The 27,433-nt window shown below is 39.3% G+C and overlaps 1 protein-coding gene across 3 annotated transcripts in view; it reads left to right on the top strand.

Annotated features, from left to right (window-relative positions):
• Positions 1-27,433, top strand: part of NAALADL2 (N-acetylated alpha-linked acidic dipeptidase like 2) — a 503,786-nt gene that overhangs the window by 219,858 nt on the left and 256,495 nt on the right. For all 3 annotated transcript variants that reach the window (XM_074591744.1, XM_074591745.1, XM_074591747.1), the window contains one exon: positions 882-1,383. In XM_074591744.1, the coding sequence (XP_074447845.1) occupies positions 890-1,383 (494 nt within the window). In that variant the 5' untranslated portion in view covers positions 882-889. The remainder of the gene's footprint in view (positions 1-881; positions 1,384-27,433) is intronic.

The raw sequence follows: 27,433 nt of genomic DNA, 5'->3' as shown, positions 1-27,433 counted from the left end.
TTGTTGCAGTCTGTTAAAAATGATTTGTTGAAAATTGACTTTGAATGTTTGTACTGGAGGTCAGAGTTCCCTTTAGAGGGCTCATACTTCCATAGAACTATCTAGAAGCGCCGCAGATACGCCTTGCTGTTAAAGGAATGATTTTGATATAAATACTTACCTGGCAGCGCTTTTGATTCATTAAAATGGCAAAAATAAGTGGAGCAAAGCAGCTGGGACAATTTCTAAGTAAATTCATCAGTCATTCAGGAACTATGCATTTAAAATACCTCTAAATAATAGAATGTTCCATCTAAATGGAGGCCTTTTATTGATGTGTAAGTACAGTGTCACCCTGAAATTTCCTTTTTAACTTATCTTTTCCTTGTGTTTAGAATCAGATCAGGCAAGCTATGTTATTTCTACTTTTTCAACTTTATTTTAACAGCATTATTTTAACAGCATTATTTTGTATGGTGTGTGAAATGAAATTGATACACACAGTTGTTAAGCTTTAAAATTACTTTCAGGTAGCAAATAATTGTTTTGGAAACTCTGTGCCTTCGCTCAATTTTTTAATATTATCTGGGGGACTGACAAAATAATAGGGTAACTTTTGTGTTTTGCCATTGTCACTTGAAAAATCCCCTTTATTCATATTCTTACAATATGTTGTAATCCTTTATAAATATCTTCTTTCCCCTCTGACGATGTTCATGAAACTGCTTATCCTATAAAAGAAGACAGAACGATGGAAACAGAGAGAAATAGTGAGAACCCAGTTTTTGCTTTTTATTAGACATGTTTGGTTCTCCCAGGTTTGCAAAGAATAAATAATTTATTTATGTAGACATAAGGAAACAAACATTTATTTATTATTTTTTAAAATTTTGTTTTAATAGATAAAAAGATGGCTTATCACAAAGTGAATGCAGACCAGAGAGCACAGGGGCACTCTCCGTACCTTGACAACGACGAGCTCCAAGCCACAGCGCTGGAACTGGAATGGGACATGGAAAAAGAGCTGGAGGAGCCTGGCTTTGACCATTTCCGACTGGGCGGTGCGGTCCAGCATCACCTGGGAAACTCGCAGAGCCCCGACCTTGATCTCGAGCCCATCCAGCCATCATCTTCTCCAAAGGGAAGATTCCAGCGGCTTCAGGAAGACCCCGACTACATCTCACACTATACGAGACAAGCACCAAAGAGCAACCGCTGCAATTTTTTTCGGATACTGAAAGTATTTTGCACTGCTTTGATTTTATTTATTTTTGGAATTGTGATAGGATATTATGCACGCAAGAAATGCCCTTCTCCCCCAACGTCTCAAGAACCAAATAACCTTCATATCTACCATGAAATTCTCAAGGAAATCAAAGCTGAAAATATTCAACGGATTTACAGGTATGTACCTTCACATGTTTTTGTCTAAATGCAGAGTGCCGATTTTAAGACTACTTGTGGTTTTTTTTTATGTGGAATCTTATTTGCAAACCTTGACTTTATCTTCATGTTCAGTTTTCTCATAACGCTTGGGAAGCTTTCATAAACCTATACAAAACTACAGTAATTTTTAGCAATGTGAATTTTGATTTTTTGCTCTGATAACACTCTGTAGCTAAATATATTAAAATTATCTTTAATGTACATGGATCAAAAAACATAGATAATTCAAAGTGAATAGAAATATAGACAATAGACGAGCTGTCCTAGACTCAGTCGATTGTCAAGTAACTATGTCAAAAAGCAGGATTTTAGATGGTGTTTTGTAATATTTGGTACTTTAAGAAATCCCCATGTAGTGTCTTGCAAATAAATGAATCCTGGCTTTTGTTTTTCAATCTACACGGTGAAGTAAACCTTTAGTCTGCATGGGTGGGTTTAGGAGGGGAAAAATTGATCTCTGAAAGACTGTGATTTTTTATTTATTTTTTTCTCTTTAGTACCTGTTTTATGACTATAAGATGTTCTAAAATATCTACTGTCTGGGTTTGGTTTTTGGTCTGCCTTTTGTTTTTTTATCCATGTGGAATTTTTTCACTGCTTTGAAAGTTTCTATAACACATTTGTGTCGGAGTATAATCACTTTTCTGTAGCAGTGAATGTGGAAGAAACTAGGTTTTCCTGCCAACTTTTGAAAGTTATTTCTATATGGGACGGGCAGATGAGCTTGTTTCTGGCTTCTGGAACTGCAAGTTCCTTTTTATGGTAAAGGAAACGCATTGCAGATTTTTTTTGAACCGTAGCTGTTCAGTAGCAGCAGAACTTACATACACTACCTGAGGTTGGAAAGGATTGTTGTCATGGACATCCAAAGAGTTGTTCTTGAGTAAATCAGAAACACATTGAAAGTAACCACAGGAGTCTTCTATCATAATTTGTCTTTTATTATATTTGCTAAAGCAAGCCTAAAATCCTGAAGTGGTTAGTACCATGTTTTGAGCCAATACTGTTACTAAATTCAAGGGAAAAAGTATGTATGAAGGTTTTAATGTCAGTTTTCATGCGCAGAACTGACACTACTATATACAAATCTGATTTTTTTTCATAATGGGAAAGGGTATAGGTGATGAAAAATGTTGGCTCTGGTAAAAAATTAACCTCTTTGTCTTCTCAGATAGTAAATTGAACCAAATTCTGTCGTTAGGCTTAGTCATGAACTACTATTCCAAGTATTGGAATAAACTAGGCCCTACTGATTGGGTATTACACAAATTACAGCAAATTGTGGAGAACTCTGTCAGTCTCAGGATAATTCTCCAATTCTTTGTGTTCAGGGACTGGGAATCATTTGCCATTTTATTATTTCAAAGAGTGGTTTAAAAACATCCCTCTTCAAACTCTTCATCACTTCACAAAGTATTTCAGCTAGCTATTCAGATATTGGTGAGAATCTGGACTTCAGGTAAAAGGAATTACATGAATACTTTGTAACTTAAAAATCTTACGTAGTTGCTATCCTTTAATTAACATAATTCTTAGCATTTGGTTAACTTGGTAGTTTTTTTTCTACCTAATAGCATGATTTCAACAAATGTAATCAAGTATTAATTCATCTACCTATCAATTCTGTATATTAATATATAATCAATGCTTTTAGTATACTGCATTACCCACAAGGTTTTTCTTAACCCAACATTTTGATCTGAGACAGTTTTTATCTCATCTTGTGTTGAGTTGCTTTCCCTCAACATCTGTTTGGCAAGAGTCAGAGCCGCCGCAATGAAACCCGCGTCTATGTAGCCTCACAAATATAGAACACGCAACATATGTTGCTTGGGGAAAAAAAAAAAGCCCAAACCTGACAAAATCAATATTTGCTATTGTAAGACTTCTTTCAATATAATATACTTTGAGTTACTATGAGTAAGTGGCAGCTGCTTAGCTTGCAATTTCTAAATGTTACTGAGAATGACGTTAATTTAATTTTCTTCGTTTACTACTTAGATCAGGCTCAATAATGCTAAGGGATTTTGCTAACAGTTCTGGTAAAGGACTTAGAAGACAAACGTATAAAAGACACAGCAGGGCCAGTCGTATCGCCCAAGCAGACATCACCTTAACGTGCTTGGGGGTCTGGGGTGGGAACTCCCTATTGGGATGAAATCTGCTCAGGCAGACAAAGCTTTGAGGATTGGGACCCTCTGGGCTTCTAAAGAGGCTGTGGAAGTGCACAGGGAAACTTGAGTTGATTTTGCTGGGATTCGGACTGGATTCTGTGCGAGTTGAAGGAAGCCTCTCTGCCAGTCTGTGTTAGGAATGGAGAATCATGTAGGATAACAGCAGTTTGTCTGCACGGTTTGCTGAAATGGGAGATGCAGGCGTTCCTGTCCACCTTCTCCAGTGGAGGCTCTTGGTAGGAGCTCGTGTGTTGGTCTTCCGTCGGTCCTTTACTGGCCATCTACACCAGCCAGGTCCACGTTACACATTTTTCACAGTAGATGTACTAGGAGTCAGTAGGTAAGACAAGTCAATGTTGGCTTTTATTCCTTCAACTTGGCAGCTTGCTTCCCATAAAACATCAATGCTACAGAAACTCAGTACAGTTTAGCATGGTTGTAATTACTGGCCTTGTCCAAGTTGCCTAATTAATGATAAAGCCTAAGTAAAGATTATCTCTGTAAGCCTTTTTGAACCCCCACCCTCTGTAGGGAAGTGCTTATAGTGTTGACAATAAAAAGCAGAAATTGGTTTTCTCCTGATGTTTCAGAGATTTCAAGAGGACTTCGGTTGTCAGAGGTGCCTGAGAAAGGGGGAAAGCTGTCACCACAAAAAACATGAAGAGTTTTCCTTACCCTGCACTTGGTGTTTTACGTGCTGGCAAAAATTAGGACAAATATTGTTAATAGTATTCAATCAGTAAATCTTACATTTTAGGAGCGTGAATGCTAAATTTTCTCATCTAAATATTCATTAGAGAAGCAACCTGCTCCGTAGTACGGGCAGAGTCAGAACTGGTAAAAAAAAAAGACAGAATTCTGCAAACATCACTGAGCTGATAGGAATCTAGTAGTATTCTGTCTGTGCCATGAATATGACTTCTCTTCAGTTTTCTCTTGGAAGATAAATGGAAAGGTTTTAGTTCAAGTCTGGTGTAACTTAGCTCCCACAAGCCTTCAGGGTGAACATAAAAAGGGCGTAAATCCCACATCCAAAAGAGACCAGGTGGAAGTTGAGATACAGAATACCTCAGGCACTGTTTAAAATTATATCCGTAACCAGCAGAATGTACCGGAGCAACACAGATGGACAAAGCTGGTAAAATTTATAGGCTGGAAGTAGGCTATCTCCTGGGACAGCGAGGTTGAGACTCCACGGCAAGACTGAGTTCTCGGAGCCCTTTTAGAGCGAGCGTGTCAAGAGGGCATAGCTGGAGAGAAGTCACCTGTGCTTGGAGTCCGCGGTCTTGCTCCCTGTGGAATGTGTCCGCGGCTCCGCAATATAATTGTTAGAATAGGAAAAGTCCTGTTTTCAAACGTGATGAATGCATTTAGATGTGTAGGTCTCTAAAGTTTGTAATAAATGCTTAAAGTCATAAGAGGTAGACTTTCAAAAATACAGAAACACCCAACAATTTTGCTAAGCACACTGTTGAACTCTCAAAAGTAAACGAGCCCAATAGTCAATGAAAACTGATGGGTTTTAAGCTACTTCTTAAAATGGTATTCAATTTTCTAAAATCACTTTAAGTGCATTTGAAAATTCAGCTGTTTTTTACTTTTTGCTGTATATAAGAAGTGAGGTGCTAAAGTTGTGTATCTTCATCCTGGTGTTGTGCATCTGCTAGATGCAGGTTAGCTATGCAATAAGTAGAATATTTTTTTTAATTTTTTTTTTCTTCCCCAAATGAAAGACGAGTGTGCCGTTTGTGCTGTGTAGTGTTCCCTCTGCCTCCTGGCTCATTTTTTTCTTGCTGTACCTTCAGGACACGACAAGGGAAAAAATCTGAGACACGTTGGTCTGGAGTTAGAGGGAGCATTGTCACTGACTTCGAGGTTACTGTCACCAACTGCCAAGGTTTTGGTCATCATATATGTCGCTAAGCTTTTATATTTTCGAATAGTAAACAGTTGAGTTTTGTGCAAAATGAACTTCAGGTGTTTTCAGTTAAGGTTTGAGTTGAATATTGTTAACAAAATCTAAAGGGACAAGGTAATGAAAGCACAAAAAGTAGCAAAAATACAGTCTCTTTAAAGACCTATAATATTGTAATAACTACTGCTCTCCAATTTGTCATCTTTTTCTTGAAGAAAATACATTGTGTTGCATGTTTAACAGTGCAGAGCATTTCAATAGGGGAAATTTGAAAGGTGGTATTTTTATTTTATTTTATATGAAATTATTTCAATTTTGCCTTTCCAAAACCATGTAAAAATTAAACAGTCCTAATTTGTTTTGAGAACTTGGGGCCATCATATTTATTTTAAAATTTTGAGGTTGACTTCTGTAAATTAAACTGCTAAACAAAGATTCATGTTGAATAGTAAGTGTAATGAAAAATGGACAGTTGCGTTGATGTCGATGGTAATTCTAGCTATGCCTTATTTATCAGAATAGTTAATTCTCTCAAATGCTATTTTTAAAATTCTAATACTCCTGTACGGTTGGTGAAAGGAATTACACAGTATGTCTTGGTTACTGTCAGATTCACGGTCCTCTTGGATACATTTCTCCATGATTAAGACTGGGGAGCCACAGACAGAAGAGTCTTTGCTTTGCTCTTCATCCAGTCTGTGGAGCAGCTCCTACATTTCAGCTCTGCTTTTCATCCTGTATATTCTCACTCAAATGCTTTCTTCGCTATCGGTTTTTCACCCCTTCAGGCTATAGGGAGGTTTAAATCCCTTTGTAATACATCTCGTTGTAACTAACTGTCCTTTGGAGGCATATCTGTTCCTCCTTCCAGCTGGTAATATCACCTGCAGAATCTCACAAATCCATCTCTGGCAAGAATTGATTTGTCACTGGTGCCTGGTGCCATCCATAACTTAAGCTTAATTCTTCAAAGGGCTTTGGGAGAGTAGACAGCAACTGCTCTCCTGTGCGGTTGTGGCCAAAGAAAGAAAAGTGCCTACGCAGTGCGAAAAGGACTTGTTTTTTCTGAAAGTGAGAAACTTCCAGACCCAAGTGTTGCTTGTTCCTGATCAGTTATAATCAGTATCCTTAAAAACCTGCAGCTTCACACCTTTTTGTTGGGTCTAGCCTGTGAAACAGACCTAGCAAGCAAAGAGAGCCCCTTTGGAACTTCTTGGAAGATTTTGGTTCCAGAGATTTGGACGGGATTAAATTTACAGGCTGCTGCTTGGCAAAATCATAGAATCATAGAATCATAGAATTGTTGAGGTTGGAAGGGACCTTTAAGATCATCGAGTTCAACCTTTAGCCTACCCTGACAAGAGCCACTTCTAAACCATGGCCCTAAGTGCCCCATCTACCCTTTTTTTAAACACCTCCAGGGATGGTGAATCCACCACCTCCCTGGGCAGCCTATTCCAATGTTTAATAATCCTTTCAGTGAAAAAATGTCTCCTAATATCTAATCTAAACCTCCCCTGACGTAACTTGAACCCGTTTCCCCTCGTCCTATCACTTGTCACCAGGGAGAAGAGGTCAGCCCCCATCTCTCTACAACCTCCTTTCAGGTAGTTGTAGAGGGTGATAAGGTCTCCCCTCAGCCTCCTCTTCTCCAGGCTAAACAACCCCAGCTCCCTCAGTCGTTCCTCATAAGGTTTGTCCTCCAGACCCCTCACCAGCTTTGTAGCCCTTCTCTGGACACGCTCCAACACCTCAATGGACTTTGCTGTCCCAGGAGTGAGAAATCAGGGCAGGAGCAGAGCCTCTTGTTCCAAAGGAAGGGTACAAGGAGAGAAAGGAGAGCTCTGGTGACTGCCTCTCTTAGGAAAGACCTGTTTTGTCCCTACTCTTGTTAACGTCCTCTGTTAATTAATAGCTACATACTGACCTCTATATGGCCGATGGCAGCAGTCTGCTGGCCTAGACCACTGCTCACTACTGCTCTTTGTGTCCTCTGTACACGAGCAAATTCTGTTTTTTGTCATGCCAACAGCTGAAAAATGCATTGCAAAAAGGAAATCTCTGTGGGAACTCGTCCTGTTCCCTCCTCTGTATCAATCTCAGATGTTTATTGTGTTGCCACAGAAAATGCAAGTGTTGAATATAGTTCGACTGAGTCTGAAGTCCTGCCCACTACATCTTTAGAAATGGATGTTGGCACTTTCCTGGGTAAGCAGGAGCTAAGCAAGCTCTGTAGGTTTGTTTCATTCCCACACTCTGGGTAATCACTTGGGATTCTCTTTATTCACATGATAATTTTCAGTGTCTATTTATAAGTTCAAAGCCCCTTTTGAAAGGAGATAAGAGTAATGTCAAACAAGTGAAAGGTTCCCCCTTATCCTCCTGCTGCCTCCCTAGCGCAGAATGGCTCTGAGAACACGGGGAGGTGTCTTTTGTGGAAGAAAGATGGCCCGCGTGACCCGAGCAGTGTCTGTGGAACAGTGGCTCGATAAATTTAGGCTCCAGATACCCACTTATGTCAAATACATATTTTATTTTTTTTTTAAACCAAAAAAATAGGTTATATCTGTACTTCGGAGGTGTTAATAGAAAGGCTTGCGGTTTTTATAGTTTTCTTTGGTTTCATTCAGTTTGCCTCTTTTTTCTTTTTTTAAATATGCCAAACATAGCGCACTCTTTTTTTTTTTTTTTTCTGTAGAAGAAAGAATTAAGTCGATATAATGCTTGACAAGGAGGTGTAAGTTTGTTCCTGTTAGGGTCAGTTACAGCATATGCTTATGAAAATCCTCTTCCTTTTTGAAGAAACATCTTAGCTTATGCTTTACTTACCATTATAAGGACGTGTTTCACGTTTCAAGTCCACCGTGTGGTTCACTGAGAACAATTTTTCCTTTCAGTTGATTTTTTTAATGGTAACCATAAAAATATATTGATTTTTACATGTTTGATTTGGGAAATCATTTACAGTAAAGTCTGATTTTTTTTTTGTGTGTGTGTTATATACCATGTCCTTTGTAAATGAAGTACACAGTGTTGCCTTAAAATAATTTTTCTAAGCAATACACCAGTGTGATATAGTAATGAATTAGATCCAGTAAGCTGTGTATTCACATCAGCATAATAAGCAATGATTCCCTTGATAAATTTCCTTATCTGACGCAGCCCACATGAATGGCTTCTGTCTTTTTCTTTTCTCAAAAAGAGCATACAGTTTTGTGCTAGGGAGAATAGAAAGAAGATCACAATTGGGCCAATTTATCGATTAAGAAACTCTTCAAAGACAAAAATATTTTATTTTGTCTATGAGATGTAAGAAAATAAAAGCAAGCTTGCCAAACCTTTGAGACCTTCTCTCAAAAGAAGAGAAGCAGAAGGATTTGTGTCTTGTTTGTGATGTCCTGCATGGACATCCCAGGTCGTCGGTGTGAACACTGAGAATGAGGGTTTTGAGTATTTTCTTATAAATGTATCATTCCAGAAAGTGTATTTTGAGGAACAGCAAAATGTATAGATAAGCTAATTGGGCATTTTTGAAGACGATTCTTTTTTAAAAATTTATTTATTTATTTATTTCATATATCCACCTGTTTTGTGGTACAGTGTCTGTTTCAAGGCAACATTCCCAGGCTCAGGGTTGAGATTTGGGAGGGGAACGTGGGGACAGCTCAGCACTGTTGAGAGGTTCCATGGGACACAGGGGATGGAAGGTCACAGTCCGGTTCTGCATTAGGTGGAACAGGACCTGACACCTGAACTTCTCCCATCGGGGTGCTTTCCTGCACATCTGCGTGTTAGTGCAGCGCCTCACATTTTCTAAGAAAGTCAACACTAGCTTTTGATAGGCTATAGAGTAAAAATGAATTTCCCTGTGATCTCTTATTTTTGGATTGCATAATCTTCCTTATTTTCAAATTAAAGATTACCTCGCCGAAATTGCCTCGAAGTCATCGTAGCACAAGTGTGGTTAGGGTTTAGAGAGAGAACCAATTTCCATGGCCATTATAGAGTCATAGAATTGCCTAGGCTGGAAGGGATCTTTCAGATCATCTAGTCCAACCATCAGCCTCTCTCAATCTACCTCTTTACCGTGATTGCTGAAAAGTGTGGGGCAATTTAGTCCCAATTAGAACAGCAGTTCTGAGTGGTGACGAGTACTACTTTTCATAAAAGATGATGAAAGGAGCTGTGCCAGCTTGGGTGAGGGAGTAATTTGCTTTTTTGAAGGTCTAGCATACCTCGCTCCTGCCTGCTTGGACTAATGCAGGGATCGCAGAGGGACTTGATGATACCTTGAATGTTCCCATTTGCTGGGCTGCCCCTGGGACATCTCCCTCTACCCTTTGCCTATTCATGCTGTTGGGAAAGCTCAAGTTTTCAGGGGATTGTTTCTGTTTCAGCATGTCAAACTGGAACAGATGGTGAAACATCTAAGGAGTTTTAAAATTCCATACCTTTTAAAAAACTTTTGGTGAGCGGTAGGCCCTGTGCTTGCCTTCACCTGAAAAAGAGAAACACTTGACTAGACATTTCTGAGCGATGCTGACACTAGTGCTGGCTAAAAGGCAGCATTTAGAGGAAAAAGACTTATTTATGTTGCCATTCATCAGTTTTATAGGTGTAACCAAAACCATATTTCTTCTAACAGAAAGAATCTGAAGGAGGAAAGCATGTGGCTTGTTGAGATGACAACTGGTTTTCATTTTTGGCCAATTGCTTCCGCTGGGAAAATCCTAGAGGATGCAGAAATTGGACAAACTTGTCCTTCACTGTCCACTCCTTGCAACTCAAACAAGGAGAACCAACAATTTTGGCTGGTGGTCCCAGGGATGTACTTACAAAGATACTGAGGGAAAAAACCTTCCAGAACAAAACCCCTTAACAATTTAATTAGTGGCACTAGATACCGACTATCTACTAATTGCGTGAACAACCGTAAGAGTTGGCTCCTGCTGAGTTAAGTGTATTGGCTCACAGCTTCTTGGCGATACGGTGTGCTTAGAGGGTGGCTGCATTCTCCGAGGAGATGGTGGCACAGGGCATTGCAAAGAGTCGTCTTGTCAAATTTCTTAAGCGCCAAACGCTCGCAAATTCCTGTTTAGGATGCATCTCTCATCAGCGGAGTGTAAAACTGAAGCCTATTGGTACTCTTGAGATACGGCGTTTGAGTGGAGTGCTGTGATTCCATGGTATGCGCTGCAACAATTAGCAATTAGTTTCCTGCCTGTACACATAAATCAAATTAACAAAGCCTCGAGGGGAAAGAGTTTTCTCGACCCTCTTTGGTGGTGCTTTGACATCCAGTTCCCCACAGTCAGCACCTATGACAGCTATTTACTAGAAGCCTGCTAATAAGTCAGACTGTTACCGAATTTACTGGGAGCAGCAGGACTGCAATTTGTTGTGCAGTATTAAGTTACTGTTCATGCAGTGCTTGTAACTGAAGGCTACTGAGGAGCATTGCTAGGCATCGATCGGGGATAATGAAATTGATATTGTCTGAATAATAATCAATTGTAATAATAGTCTTCTACAGTAGGCTTGCATTAAGGGGCTTCTATTCCCAGTTCAATTCTCTTTGAAAGCTGATGAGTTTCTGAAGTGTATTAGCTGCCAATCTGAAACAAATATGAAATGTATTGAGAAGTCGGGGCTTTTCCTGGTAATATTGGAACTTGTTCAGTGTTACACTTTTCAAAATTAAACAAGTTGGTTGGCTTTTTTGACTTTCTAGACTACTCTTTATGGACTAGAATTTAAATAATGTGGGAGGTCAGTATGTATGTCTGATTTTTCTCAGTCTCGATAATGGGTAATCTTTAAACGTGTGAGAAGTCTCATCCTTTATATAAGCCGATGTTTCCGTTGGACACATGTAATTGACGCAAATTTACATACATATGACTTCCTGACGAACTAGTTCCTGTCCAAGTTAAAATATGGACTCATACTCCACTTATTTTATAAGTATTTTTTCCAGGATGAAAAGGTTGAATTATTCCAGTTAAATGGAATTTTCTCTGTCCATTTTTCCTTTAGTAAAAAGTAAAAATTGAAAAGTCAATTGAAATGTCACTATTGAAACAAAGCGTTCAAATGGCTCAGAAGTAAAATTGTTTGGAAATCTTGTTTCTCATAAACCTCAGGATTTTTATTCCTAGTTGGGGAATTTTGTGTGTGTGGTGACATTTCCTGCCAAAGCAATCTCTGGTCCTCACCAACTTGATGTCTTTGTTTATCTTTTGTGAAAGTTGGTTACTTAACAGAATGGAGAAAATTCAGCAACTTCCATCTTTTCAGCTGTTTCGATGTTTTTCTTTCTTTTCTATAGTTTCCAGAGACTGCCTTGTACCAGTGCTGTCAGAATCATAAAAGCTCAGTATATGTAGTAGTCCTCAGGTCTTTCCCTTTCAGCGAGGAGCTAACATTTGAGGGTTTTATTCGTTTTACTTTTTTTAATGGGTGCTCAAACTTTATTAGCCCATAGGCAGATTAAGTGCGTTATGTGAGGGCTTAAGGGAAAAAGTCGCTGTTGCTGTGGGGGTTAGGGCCCCATCAAAGATTGATTTCTCTCCAGCAACTTTCAGAAAGCTCTTCAGAGAGGAGTTTGTTTGAATGGTAGTATTTTTGCTGAGATCTGCATCTAGAGAAAGGAAATAATTTGGGATGTCTCTCCTTTGGAAGTTCAGGTATACCTGAGGCTGAAGCAGTAATCCTCCTATATAATAGAGTTGACCAAATGACCAAAGTTTTGAAGCATGTTGCCGTGACTCAACTATCCAATACTCCTGTTACACTCTGTGCAATGATACGTTTTGCTTCCATTCAAGTGGTGAACTGGAGCTTATAGACTGGAGAAGGCCAGAAGTTCGCCAAATACATGAAGAAGGGAGTTAGTGGGAAGAAAGATTAATAGTTAAAAAAGGGTAAGGAGTCCATGAAAATGTCAGTATGCCTTTGATGGCAATGGTTTTCTTTGTTGCAGCAGGACAGCTGTGATTTAGCAGAGGGCTCACATATTTGCAGTTACGATCGTGGCCGAGGCAGGAACATGTTCCCAGTGGTTCTGGAATCTCTTTCCTGTCGAAGGCTATGGGAGCCAAGGCTGATGCAGTGCAGATTGAGACCATTTAATTATTTAAATAGCTGGCTGAGTGCTATTTGCAAGCAAAAAGGTGGTAGTTCTGGGAAGCTGCTTGTTTCACGGCCATTTGTTAGTAATAGTTTTTAATAAATGCTAACCTAACCTAGGTGATGGACCCTGTGATGTGCATTATTCAATAAATAGACAGGCTTAGCAAAAGGCCGTACAGTCATGAATAAAGTTTCCATTCCCCGTCAACTATTTAGGGAACAAAGCAAGAAACTGAATTATTCATAATATGCTTAGTGCAAGGCAAATGGAACCTGCCACTGTGTTGCTAGCGGTGCAAATACAAATGGGTCTCTTCTGTGTTATCGTGCTTGTTTTTCTTTGCTAATATTTCTAAAAACTATTTAAGAAAATGAAACTCTGTGACAAAGAAGAGTTAAGTCTGCATAGGTCTTCAGAATCCTAGCCCAGACCTTGGTGGGGATTTTGGTTTTGAGTTATTTGGCCTATGTGCTAAAAAAGATAGATAAGACATTGTGTTTTGGAAGTTAATACAGGTATTCCTTTTGTTCTCGTGGAAAACTTGTTTTTGACTTTTAATTGAAATAAGTTTTGTAAAGGCTGTTTCCTATAGGCAGAAGTTAGTCGATCACAGAGCAGAAATATTTCCACATGAAACTAGATACCTGGGCTTCTTAGTCTGGCGTGGGGAAAAAAAAATACAAAAAGAACCAATGTCTGAAAGATCAAGCATTAAATTAAAAATAAAAGTATACAGCACAGATAAGGTGATGACTGAAACAAATTTCATTATGACTTTCTTGTGGTGTTGGACAGACAAACTGTCGTTACATTGTTCAACACAAGGTGTTCTACATCTGTGGCATAGAAGAGGCGAGGTGAGATGATTTCATGTTTTCTTTCTAGTGTTTTTTGCAATGTTGGTGTTTCATTAGTCTTTTCAGACATTTTATTGAAGCATAATGAGGTCAGTGAAATTTGTTACATGTACAGAAAAGATCTTGGAGTGCAGTTTTGAAAACCAATAATACTTTGGATGTGGAATGAGTTCCTCAGGAGGTAGTGCCGTTCTTTCTTTCTCCTAATCATAGTGCAAGGACAGTATGATAAAATTTCCTGCTTTCAGATACAAACCCAGAATATGGATCCCTTTTTTGAATTCCTCAAAGCAGGAGGATTTTTTTTTTTTTTAAATAGGATTTAAAAAAAAAAAAAAGAAATTATAGCTTGCATGTTTTGGTGGCCATACTTCCGAGTACCCAGAGAAGGAGATGACGGAGGAACACAAGAGGTGATTTCTACATGTGTTCTGCGGCACTTGTAAAAGCTCGTTTAAATGAAAGCTGCTGTGTTAATGCAGCGTATGCCCTGTCTTGTTACGTTATGGGTCAAGTAAGCTAACCAAAATCTTAAAAGCAGATTGAAATGATTGCACTCCAGTCGGTCGTCCCGGTGGCAGGGTGGCCCTATTCTGCCAGCCACCCCACTGCCTTCCCGTGGGTTTCTGGCAGAGAAGAAAGCAGTTCTTAAAATACGCTTCAAAGGCTCAAGCCTGCGCTGATGTCCTTTTCTTCTTGTCAGCTGTGGTCAGATGAGATCGGATTCTGCAATTCTTCATCAATTGGCTTCTAGAAAAAGGCGACGATAACTTCATCTGATAGAGGGTGCTAGCATTAAACTAAATTTTTGGAGTTGTTTTCCTTTATTATTGAGCTGTTTTAGCCAGGATGCCTGAGAGGGTTTGATACTAATATTCTCTGTTGATTAATAAGCCAAACTAGAACAGAGGATTTGGGCTTTGGTGGTCGCAGGAGCCGAGGTGGAGCTGGGCGCTGTCATGGGGCTGCTGGAAGGCGCATGGAGCTGTTTATAGCAGTGCTTTAACAGCCGGCTTTTATCTGGGATTTGCAGCTCTCCACTAGCAAAATTTATTTTTATTTTTTTTTAAACCAGACTCTGTAAAAACAAGAATCATTTGGAATTATGTTAGAAATACAAAGCTAAATAAATTAAATCCTACTTTAGTCTTACGATTTTGGAAATTGGTTTTACATGCTTTCGTCACATCCTGGCGGGATTAATCTAATGCTCTTTTTACAGCTTTTACAGTTTTTACAGTTCTGCCAGCCTCGCCACGGAAGGAATTGTGCCCAGGTTGCAGCGGCAGCAGTGATCAGCAGCTCCCCGAGGACGAGCAAGGCTTGCAGAGGTTTAGGGCTCTTTTCCCTCTCTCTCATTTTCTCCTGTCTTGAAGTTAAAAAGGTCTCGCTGTTTGGGAAACAGTTAATTGAATCAGGGTGAGTCATACCCCGGATTAAATGCTGGCAGTACCATTGGATCCCTTCCCCTTAGTTAACGTAATTAAGACTGATATTAAAGATCAAATTATCCCTTACCAAATTAAGGCCTCAGGTGAGTGAGCGCTCCTGCCAAGCACTGCCTTGCTAAGGAGGCTGTGGGGACCCACCAGGGAAGCCCCGCGGTGGCCTGGAGAGCAGGGCTCTCCTCGGAGGTGTGGAATTCAAGCTCCTGCTGCCCTGGTGCTCTCCTCTGGAGCAGAGCTCACAGTTCGGTTTGCAGCAGGCTCAGCTGGGCACGCTGCCTCCCTGGCGTCTTCAAAACTGGTCATTTCCTGGATTTATTTTGAGGGGGTGTCAACATTTTTCTAGCAGAACTGTGGAATGGAACGTACTGAATCAAAATGTTTTGCTGCTTGGCTGCCTTCCCTCAGTTACTTTTCCTGAACTGCCTCAGGGAAATCCCTGGGTCCTTCCAGGGGGTCCCGGCTGAGCTAAGCACATTCCTCCTGGCAAAGGACATGACGCCACCAGGGTCTTCTTGCTTCTGAAGGGCTTCATCTGAGCCATCTTCACTCGTGTCTGTTTGGTTTCTCCAAAGCAGCCGACTCTCTGTGAGATCAGATCCTGTTTGCTTCATCCCGGATAAGAGCAGCGGATGTTCCCACAGCACCTTTTAGCATAGGATTTCTTTACACACTTACTCAGAAATTATTTTATCTTCCAAAGAATTCAGGATGTTTGCATTTGAAATGCGCTGGCTGAATAAACCAGTCTACCCAAAAAGAATTAACTTTAAGATTGGGTTATATACTGGACCTTTTGGTACCTAAAGACATTTTAACTCCTTTTATTTATTGTATGTTAAAACACTGGTTGCAGGCTGCATTATATTATGTGACTCTTTGTTCAGCAGAGTTACGAAAGAGATTTAAAGATGAGTCTTAAGTATTTGTTATGTGCTGTTGAGCCACTCAGGAAGAGTGACTTTGGGATGAGGAAGGTGATGTTCCACCAGTAATTCAAGATATATTACCCTAAAGGCAAAGTTGTTACTTTTTCTAGAATGAGGGGAAAGTAATTTTACCCAGAAGAAGGATGGTAATAATTGTCATAAGGCTTACTGTAGTCCTACACAAATAGTTTCCTCATTTCTTGTGCCAGACTATGGTACAGCCTGTTAATACTGCCTCATAAAAATAGTAAAAAAATAACTTAAAAATTGTGACCTTAGCGAGAATGACAGGGCAGCTATTCCAGAAGCAACAACATAGTCGTGTCCGTAATCCTTTAAATAGACGACTTGATAGTAATGGAAAATTAGTGTTCTTTTCTAGATTCACCTCCAGCTAGAAGATGCATCTTTATGCTTTTTTGTATTGCAAACAACAGATTAGCTTCTCTTGCAACTGCGGATGCCGTTGAAGGGCTGCCAGAAAAGCTCTTATTTTTCTTTGCCCCCACCAATGTTTCAAATCATGGAACTATTAGAATGCATTTGAGATGTGTTCATTATTATTATAGCTGAGAGGGAAATAATCTATCTCTGTTAGCATATTTTTGAGACAGTATGTAAGTTGCCCTGGGAATATTTGAGAAACCATAGTAAAATCAAATGATTTTTACTTACAGTATTATTTGAGCCCATAAAGCTAGCACTAGCTTTGAGCGAGACCGTACTCTACTAGATATGGAAAATTAAAGTGAACATTTGCTTACAGGTGATCGTATGGCTCTGATTGTATGTAATGGATGAGAGCTCTGTGGAGAAGTCCTTATTTGATCTTGAAGGCAACGCAACAAAGTTTTCACTTGCTTTTCCCTGATTACCAGAAGAATTCCAGACCTATGGGAAATACTAGATCTTACTGGCCTTGAATATGTGGAAATGTGGAAGTAGAGTTCACAACATAGTTATGTCTATAGTTGAAAGTTTGAATTTTTAGAGGAGGCTTAATTATTTAGGGAAAATGAGGATTGGATGAAGACAAGAAAGGCTCCTTGATGGTATTCTACTTGCATTCCTTTCAGAATGTTTATTCTGTGATAATGGTTTGATTTCGTCAGATTAATTACCTTTATTTGATTTGTCTTTATTTTTAAAAAAAAACACAACTAAAAAAATGACAGGCATGAATTGTTACGTGAGCATTACTATGCACTGGGAATCATAAAAATATGAGTTCATGCTGTTTGGAGATCCTTCTTTAAAGAAATAATCAAATATTTTTCTTTAAATTCCTTTTTCCCTGAATATCATGTAGAATTATTCTCATCTTCTTGTATGATCAGATTTGAGCAGAAGGGAGTAGTCGGCTAAATATGGATTCAGCCATGGCTGGGTTTTAAATTACTGTGGTTCCGGTTATAAAGACCCTAAGAAACATGATAAAGATGAATTAGGAATTAAAATGAATTATAATTTTAAGCAATATAATGAAGATCATGAAAACGGAGCTGTAGTTCTGAGAGGAGTAGAAAGCCATGTCACAAACTAAGGCAAATGATACTCTTTTTAAATGCTCCTGAAATATTTTCCCTTGTCTTTGTCACTGGAAAGTAGCCCCCCTAGTTTGCAGCCGCCTTTGAGATTGTCTGTATAACTCAATAGCATGAATTTAACTTAGTCCTCTTTCAAAGTTTTCATTTCAGTTTCAGGTTGCCTACTATGCACGTATTTTCTTGAATTCCTCACAGTTCTTCTGAATTTACAATCGTGTAAGTAAGTTCAGAGTCTTTCATTTAAATTTTCATGATTTATGGTTAACAGTGTGACCATTTTAATATTTTCTGCTTGTTAGGTGAGATGTCTAGTGTGTCTGGCACATCTAAGCAATAAGGAGTAACGCACTAGGATTTATTTTTTTACTTAAAAAGAAGAAATTAAACATTAGCTATGTCTATACATAATTTTGAGATGGGTCCCAGGAAGATCAAGTCAGGTTGCTTATAACATTGATATGCACTTGTTTTCTTAAAATCCTTAAAAGAAATACTTCAGTTCATAGAAGGACCAAAATAACTGAGAGCATGCAAGTATGGATTTTAAAAATCTGGATTGCCAGGTACATAGGCTGGAATCTCTTTGGGGTGGTGAAGACTTTTTTTAGCTGTACGTACAGTGTCCAGTTTTCTGGAGTCTTGAACTCAAATTCTGCTGTTTTGAGCAACTAAAATGCCAATAACCAGTAGTAACACTGCCTTTGTTTTCCTAAAATCAGTGCCTGCATGTATAGCTTATGCTACTTAAATTTTGAACACACACTTAACCATAATTGTATAAAAGGAGAAAATTGTAGGCACAGAATTGGAGGGTGAAGATACGGCTGCTAATGAAACCTTAATTGTTGAAGTTTCAGTTAAAGGCTGAATATTCAGGATTATATCAGAGACTGCAGAACCCCTAGAACTTACTATTTATGTCATTTAAAAGTGATTGGTACTTCAGTTTAATTTGCTTGAAGGTGAAGAGCTTATAAGACATATTTGAACCTGGAAATAATTCTGACAGCTAATTTTTACATATATGAAAAAGAAGTTTTATAGTGGAAACCTTGACTTTTAGTATTGTCAAGCTAGAGCCCTGCTGTCATAAAGGCCCTAATGATTTCTGACTTAATTAGGTATCGGGACACTTGGGCTGATAGGCATTCACTACCCTTTAGAGATCGATGTCTAAGTACCAAATGCGGGATGCGCCCTTTGGCTGTGAAACCTGCTTTACTTTACCTCCCCGGCTGCACAGCTCTGCTGAGATCCGGGAGGTGGGTTCTCTTGTTGGTATTTCACATCTGAATTGAGCCCCTTGCACACACCTCCTTAATTTATAAATAAACGGTATAAACATGTTAGACCTCATTTGCTGATTGTGTATAATGCTTTGGGGCAACTGTTAGGAAAAGTAGCAGTGTCCTTCTGTGTGCCCATCACTCTGTTAGTCCAGTGGTTCCCAAAACGCTTTTGCACCCCTGGGGACCCACTCAGTGCGTTTCTGGGGAGCAAGAGGAGAGCTGGACCTTTCGGCCAGGTATCTCCCTCTTAGGTGGCAGAAGAGCAGTGCTGGGACTGCTGCCTCAGTGCTAGGTTGCCCAGAGAAGCTGTGGCTGCCCCATCCCTGGAGGGGTTCAAGGCCAGGTTGGACGAGGCTTGGAGCAGCCTGGGCTGGTGGGAGGTGTCCCTGCCCAGGGCAGGGAGTGGAACTAGATGGTCTTTAAGGTCCCTTCCAACCCAAACCCTTCTATGATACTATGACTGGAGAGATGCTGCAGCAGCCGGAGTTGTCCTCCAAAGGGCTATGTGCCTCTTCTGGGAAAGGGATGTCCCAGGGAAAGGGATGTCCCAAGCTGTCTTGAGAAACAAAGGGAAGTGTGGCCAAATAGAACAGGGCAGGCTTATCTCTGGCTGGTTGCGGAAATGAAATGATGAAGGAGTCGTTAGGATAAAGAAGCTTGTTCTTACTTGGTTTTGTATTAAACCTCTTGGTTTAATAGTTAAGAACTGCGATATCAAAAAAGGTTCTGCATCAGAAGTGCCTCGGGCACGTTTTTGAAAGATTGTTACCCTTTGGCTACAGTTAATTCCATTTTAAATATGTTTATTTTCACTTAGAAAGTACAGCTAGAGTTTGGATTGCTTCCCTGTTGAAGATAATTTGATTTCAGATTGCAGCAGTTTAGAGGTATATAGATAGAGGAAAAAATCTTCCATAAAAGCTGCACTGTATGTAAATCATCCTATTCAGGCAATGAGTTTGGTGCTAAGTTGGAAGTTATGTCTGAAGAGTGAGTGATTTGTGGTTTTGATGTAATATTTTAAAATTCTGCTGCGCATACCTGTTTTTTCATAGCTCAGGTGTCATCCAGCTGGCACATGTGATGTCTGTGTATGAAAGTGAATGTTGAAGTTAAAAGGACTTAATGGAAATGGGTTTTCAGGAAACATGTCGTGACATTACTGTTTTGTGTGTCAGACATGCTAAAACTGATCCAGGTTCTCGAAAGGTTGGCAGAAACGTCAGTCTCGGGCTACACTGAACCTGTTTGGGTATGATGCATTGTTTGCTGCTGCCGTTTTCTTGTTCGCATAAGTGGATTTGCATGGCTTGGTGCTTCAAATATTGGACTCCTGAAAACCACCTGCATCTGCTGAGGTATTGAGAGAAAAAAAAAAAAAAAACTCTGGAGGCCGGCCAGGTTTCTGCAGTGCTTTTGCTTACGTGGTTGACAGTAACATCTGGTAACGCAGATGTTGAATTCTAGAGAGCCGTAATTATTTTGAGAGTAGGGGAGAAGTTGTCACACGTAGTTATTATCATGCTACTATCACAGGTATTAGAATCAAAGAGATCATTTTGTTCTTTGCTGACAGCATATGTTTTCTCGGCTTTGGAGATGTGCTATTTTGATGCCATGCAATATGCAGATTAAAAATAATCTTTTTTTTTTTTTTTTAAAAGCAGCTTGAAGGTTAAAGAAGAGCAAAGAGACCGTAAATGCAAAATGTTTTGTTTCTTCAGAGTACCAGTTCCATTGCAACTGCGACTGCTGCCAAAATACACTTCACGCTGTGCCCTGGCGCCTCTCATAAATAAGCGTTGGGTTTCCTAGTAGTGGAAGGGAAGCGCCCTAGCTCTGTTCATCTCAGGCATTAGGGTTTTGGTTTTCCTTTGGTTTGGGTTTGGTTTTTTTTTTCCGGTTTGTTTGTGTTTTAAACTCCCTGAATCGTTTCCAGGCACAGTGTTACTGAAAGTAATAAGACAGCTGAGATGGGAATTTCTGTATTTACAGAGGTATTGCAGAACAAATACTTGAATCTCTACTGAGAGAGAGATTTAAACTCTACTAATAGAATAATTCTGGGAATTTTTATTCAGTTGGCCAACTTGATGTCAGGAATTAACATCCATTTTTATAAGAACTACCTTTCACTGAAACAGGGGGAAAAAAATATTACTTCTTGATTTGTTTACAGTAAATACCAAATTTTCATCTGAAAGCTTTCTATTTGGACGCGTGCACAAGTGGAAGCGAGCATCTTGTGAAATTTCTCAGGTCTAGTCTGATGCGCATTAATGTTTTAACATTTTTTTCAAAGCTTATGTTTTCAGTAGTAATGTTTAAAAATTTAGACAGCACAAGTTTCTGACGTGGCCAGGAACAAACTGCAGGCACTGGTGAAAGCTCCCTTCTCCCTAGGTCTGTAGGAGCCCAGACAAAGGCACTTAAAAATCTTCGCACTGTCTAGGAAAAGTGTTTTTTATCTTATACCTTCATATGACAGATGAAGAGAATTTGAGTAAGTGGGACCAAATATGAGTAAGAGTCCCAAGCTAAGAATGTAAGTACCATAAAGTTCTCCTGATGTCTTATTATGCGCAGTCTAAATCTGAAATTTGTAGCAACAATGATTTTATAATAATCTGTATTAATTCATCAGTAGAAACTGGTGCTTTTTTTTTTCCTTTAAAATACAACCTTAACCATATTTTACTAAAAATGAGTGTTCTTTATTTGAGCGTCTGAATCCTTTGCCTGAAATTGTTTAAAAGTGTGTTAGTATTTTTCAAACTCATCAGCCTTCCTATCTGGGTAGCTCCAGACGTGCTCAGGTGGCCAAGAGGAAAGTGAAGTCACTAACAGGTCATCATGTAGTTATTTCTAAAATTGTCTTACTGGGCTGTCCAGACTTCTGTACTTTTAACTTGCTTTTAACTTCTGTATGTTTAAGGCTGTACCTACTGCCGGATGAACACAGTGAGCTGCTAATTGTGCTTGACAATCACTAAAATAACGGAATGCTCTTCATCTTCTGGGGCGGTACTTTTATTTAGTCAAGATATGGCTTTTTTACCTGCTTTACTACCGAAGCAGTGCTCCGTGCCCTCCGTGGTTTCTTGCTTTTCCACTGTATGTTGTTTTATTTCTAGTGGCTTTGCAGTTCCGCATGTAATCATTCCCTCCGTCGCACACCGCCAGTGCCCCAGTTTCCCAGGGTGAGCCGTTACCTGGGTTCAACTTGACTTTGATGCAAGCACTTTATTATTTCGTGAGGTGTTACATAGGAATGGTTGCCATGAGAGACATATTTTGTAACTTTCTGATACGGTTTGTTGATGCAACAGGCTTAAGCGATTTAACATCATTTTCTGCCCTCTAGTTTTACTGCTGCTGGATGAAAAGGTCTGTTTAGTTTTATTCTTCTCTTTTATTTGTTGAGCACTTTGCCTTTGAACTGTACTTACACAGTGCAGTAGGTCAGTTTTTACTTTCAGATGCTTCTCAGTTGCCTTCATACAACTGCATCAGTTAACACTGGACAAAAACAGGGCATTTTTACGTCTTCCATAGAACGTTTTTCCTTTGATTGTATTAACTGCATGTAATGGGGTGAATTCCCATGCCATTTTACTAGCTGACATGTCAACACCCTCCTGTGACTTTTTTCTTGCCCCACTCCATTCCTGGCGTTCTCTACCAGCTTTTCCTCCTGGAAAGTGTGGTGGCCCATTCCTACTCCCTTCCATAATAAAATCAATATTTGCTGAGCTGCTACATTGACACTCTGCAGGTAATTCCTGTTCAACTTATTTGAAAACATTGCGCTATTTCAGACATACCTGAAACGATTTGTATGTTTATGCATGATTACTCGTCTGTATTGTAATACTGGCAGATAAATTATACTTTAAAAGTGGATGGTCTCAAAACATGGTTCATAATGTGGTTCTGTTACTTACAGGTCCATTTGATTACACTGGAAACGTGCTTGTGACAGCACGATTTAGTTATATGTTTCCCCATTTCCTTTTTGCTTTCTTCTTACATTTGGTTTTAATTTCTGACTTCATGTTTGAAATGTTCTTTCTATGGTGGAAAAAGCCTTAGAACGGAGTAATACAGCAACCACCTCACCACTGGCTCTTGGTGGGGCAGCTCTTGGCTGTAATTGCGGTTTCCCTGGAGAGACGCTGGGTATGTGGATCTGAAGCAGTTGGTCTGTGAGGCCATTCTTTAGTTTACTCATTGGGTTGTTCTGATCTTTGCCTCTTCACTGTAGCCCAGATATTAAAAGCTTGGAGTATTATCAGATATAGTTTGTGAACTTGAGACTTGATATGAATATATTTTGTCGTTACTCATGATCCTGACTTTCCAGCTGGACATGTACGTACCCACATGAGGAGCTGTGCACCTGGGAAAATCTGAGTTAGAAGAATACCAGAACCGGGCAGGATTTTTGTTCTAGGATGGTGCTTACTGTCTACTAACATTTTTTAAAATAAAGTCAGAGTTGCTTCTTTGTAAACTTTCATTTATGCCAGAGAGTATTTGAGGGCTGTTTTTAAAGACTAGATTTTGCCGTCCTTGCTGCAGTGGGTCTGCTAATTTATCAGTTAGCCTCCCTCAGGGATATAATTGCCAGATGCTCTCTGATGCTCGTTAAACTGGGATCAACATCCTTATAAAATCTATGAAGATGGACTGTAATGCTGCTACTTCAAATAGGGAAAAACCCCTATTGTCAGCACTAAGAAATGCAGGGGCACAGCAGACATGGCACAGCAGACATGGCACAGCGTTCTATGAGAAAACGTAAGGACTAGTGAAGAAGAAGGAAATTTTCCAAATGCTTCCAACTTACATACTCATAACGCTTCATACTTACATCACATGGATGATATTCCATTTGAGAAAATGGGAACTTATATTTTCAACAGCAGCAATGTATTGGGTAACATGGTGAATTCTGCCCAATGTGCGTTAACCTTGGTATTAATGTCTAAGAGAAACATAAGGGTACTGCCTCTGATACCTGTAATCTCTGTCTCAATTACAGAAGATAGCTTCTGCGAGTGAGATAGAGCAAGCTCTCCTGAAGCCAGTTTTTAAATTGTTTCTCACTTAAAGAATGTTCTGATTCCAGACAAAGACTCTTGAAGATTAACAAATAATACAAGGTTAAATTATGTCCATATCAAACGCTTCTATAATATTCAACTTTTTGACTTGAGAAATGGAGAAAATAAAGAATTAGTGATAAAATTTGAAACACGTATTTCCTAATTTAACTATGCCCAATAATATAAAAAGGTGTGGACTCCAGTTTAGCAACCCAGAACAGTGTTAATTAAAAACAACAACAACAAAAAGGCAAGAAGATAAACAGTAAATATTTTCAACATCATCTTAACTTTCGCAGTTAAGACTGTGCAAGTTCGCCCCACTTCTGAAGATCAATAAACTTCACAGATCAGGCATGTAATTGAATTAGTTTACTGCCTCCCGTTCCGTGCCAATGCCAAACGCATCAGAGCGTACTGTAAGAATTCACAGTCAATAATTATGGCTCAGTTAATGGTTGTATTATGCCTTGAGGTAAAGTGTTTCTCACTCTTCTGCAAAAATTCTTATTTTGTGAGGCAAATGTTTATTTTCATTTAACCATCTAAATGCATTGTTCCTTCCTAAATGTTGCCTGCTGCTCTTCACTGTATTTCTGTTGGGGGTGGGGGGAAGACGCTTTCATCCATCACTTTTGTGTTAATTCCATGTTAAAGAGGAGTTTAATTGGGTGGAGAGGGGAAGGAGCATTACAGCAGCTTGTGGCAGATGCGGCATCTCTTGGGCAAGCAGCAGCTTGAAGTGGCCTCTGCACCATTTGCTGTGGCACGCGACAAGGCTTTCTGTAACGCGTCGTCTGCCCCAGCAAATGGTGGTTACAGAAAGCCCTGGAGATGTGTCGTTCAGAGAAAACATTTGGCCTCCTGTCGTAAGGATGTTTTCCCACTTGTATAATCCAGTATTTCTTTTCAATCAGCAAGCCGTTTTATTTTTGTCAAACCTCTCAAAGACAAAGCCAAACGTAAATGCAGTCTGGGTGCGTTGGAAGCAGTAAGAGTTGAGTGGTGTCTGCAGTGACGGTTAGAAATGATTGTAATGTGTCACTCTAAAGTCAAGACATATTTAACCTGCACAGTACACCTGGGAAGAAGGTGAAATACGTAGCCGGTAAGAAAATTGATTGCTCAGAGAGAACACCTGCATATAAGATGTTGTGTTCCTGGGCAGAGTTGTTCCTGTTGGGCTTCCTTCCTGTAGAGACTCCCACTTGCAGCAGGTGAAGGAGCAAATTCCCTGACGGTGGTGGCAGGTTTCTTTGAAGATCTAATCCAGATATCCCTCGCAAGTGTTTCTTTCCAGAGCTTAGTTATTTCAGGCTTTATTAATGACACTAGTGCAGCCATTTCCCCCTCCTTTGGCAAATGAAGCTTGAATTGCAGATCGTGTAGAATCATAATTTAATAAAGAACATTATTTAATAAAACAAACTTTTTTATCGCTGACCTATACTATGCTATTCCTTTAATAAGACGCTGTTTCCATTTAAATTTGTAGTGATTAGTTTATTACTGCTGATCTGAAAAAGCTGACAAATATGTCTTCATATCCTCTTTAAATACGGCTACAGCTTAAATTCAAACAGATTACTTCAAAAGCAGATGAGAGGTTATTTATTGCATGTTCTGCTCGTGCAGCGGAGCACTGGGGAGCGTTGCCTGCTTTTGAGTTAGTGCTTGATGGGGAGATCGGCAGTCGAAGTCCTAGTCATTCTGTCCAAAATTGGATTACATTTTCAAAACGTGTATGATGGCACCATGGTACATAAAAGTACAAACATTTTTAATGAAAAAGCGAGGAAGTTTGGTGGATAACCATCTGTACACAGGGTGAACGTGACTTCAGGTATTTGCTTGCACACACAAAGCCCAAGAGACTGACGGAAACAACCTTTATACATTATTTTGATTTTTTAAAAAAATATTTAAGCATATTTACTTTTATCAATATACATTAAATTTTTATCAATTTCGGAGGGCTTTGATTTGATTTTGCTGGTAATGTAATTGCTAAACTGCCTTTGGTGATCAATAAATCTGAAAGCCAGAAATCGTTTCTCTCCTTTTCCTGCCTTTTGTAATATTGACATTATTAATTAAAAACAAACAAACAAACAAAAAAACCCAAATAAAAAAACCCAACAACAACAAAAAACCACTTCATTTAATGAATCAGCTGTGTTCAGGTGAATGATTTGGAGAATTATCAGCAAAACAGGTACATAGCAATCAGTTGATAAACTGTCATTGTAACATGGAAATCTGAAGTTAACATGGTGCTGATAAAACCTAGGCAAATTGTTGCATGCCCTCTACCGATTTTAATAGCCTCTTTGTGTATGTATATAAAGTTCTTCTTTTCTTCTGGTATTAGTTTTAATAAATCGTTTGTTTATAATGGGCTTATTTAAAGCTTTATTTTCATTTTGGTTTTCAATATCTAATCAGTGATATTGAACGTGTCAGATTGGCAGCCCTAGAAAATGACAGCCTCTGTCCAAATTCTCCGAAATCGTTTATTCCAAGTGATGTCTCTTCCTTTTCTCTGGAAAAAAATTGTAGTCACCAGGAGGTTTTTGGTAGATTTTTTTTTTTTTTTACGACTTCTTGATTGACTTGCGTCTGGCTGATGGTTTTGTGAACATCATGGGCAATGAAAGCCATTTTGGATTGAATTAAGACAGACGTGACTTTTATAACTCTTTGGTGTTATGCTGATATCCTATATTCGTAGAGCACTTGTTGGTTACTCTGGAATAATTATTAACATTTTTGGCAGAGTTTGTGAATTAAATGTGCTGTGTTTGTTGGTATGTCGTTTGTTTTTGTTTTTTCCCCTCTTAGGATTCAGGTGATACTGAGTTTAAATCAGTGATTGTTATGTCTAAAGGAGGGGCAGGATTTGGGTGGAGGGGTGCTGGCGCTCACAGCAGTTAAAATCAGAACAGGTGTTGATTCAGCTCCTCTTTGATCTCCTGCATTTTGAAGTCAGAGTCTTGATTTTCCCGTAGCGTGGGATAGGGAGACACTAATTTCACTGAGTCCAAGAATCAGGACTGTATGTGTAAGAGCTTTGCTGTGATTGACCCTGGCTGCCGAGTGATTTGGAGGGTGAGGGGGAAACAACCCTTTTCCCTTATTTTTCTGCTTGGGGAAAAGCCAATGGATATTTTCAAAATTTACATTTTGGAGATGAAAAAAGAGTAATGTGCCTTTTTAATAATACTCAACTGATATTTCCATTTCAGTTATTGACTGAAATGAAGACTTTGGCCCGCCTCTTGGATCCATACTGACTGACTCATTAGCATTTTCTGACCATGTAAATTCGCTAGATTGCTAACTAATATCCAGCGGAAAGGTCACAACGGAAATCTTCGTATAAAAGTAAGAAAACATTTTCTGGTTAGAGTCCTTAAGCATGTTCCGATGCAGTTGAATGTATCTGTGGTTGCGACGTGCTGTCAGCACAGGTGTCATTGAAAAGTGAGGCCAAACCTGTCAGACACCCGCGTCGAGGATATATCTGCTTTCGAAACTATCAGTCTGGAGGAGACTGATAAGACGACCAAAAGTAATCTTGAGTTAAGAAAAGAGAGAGAATAGCAGGATTTA

This window comes from Larus michahellis, chromosome 6, assembly GCF_964199755.1.
Source record: "Larus michahellis chromosome 6, bLarMic1.1, whole genome shotgun sequence".
Lineage (NCBI taxonomy): Eukaryota > Metazoa > Chordata > Aves > Charadriiformes > Laridae > Larus > Larus michahellis.
Note: the sequence above shows the minus strand (reverse complement) of the source record. Positions and strands in the feature narration are given on the sequence as shown.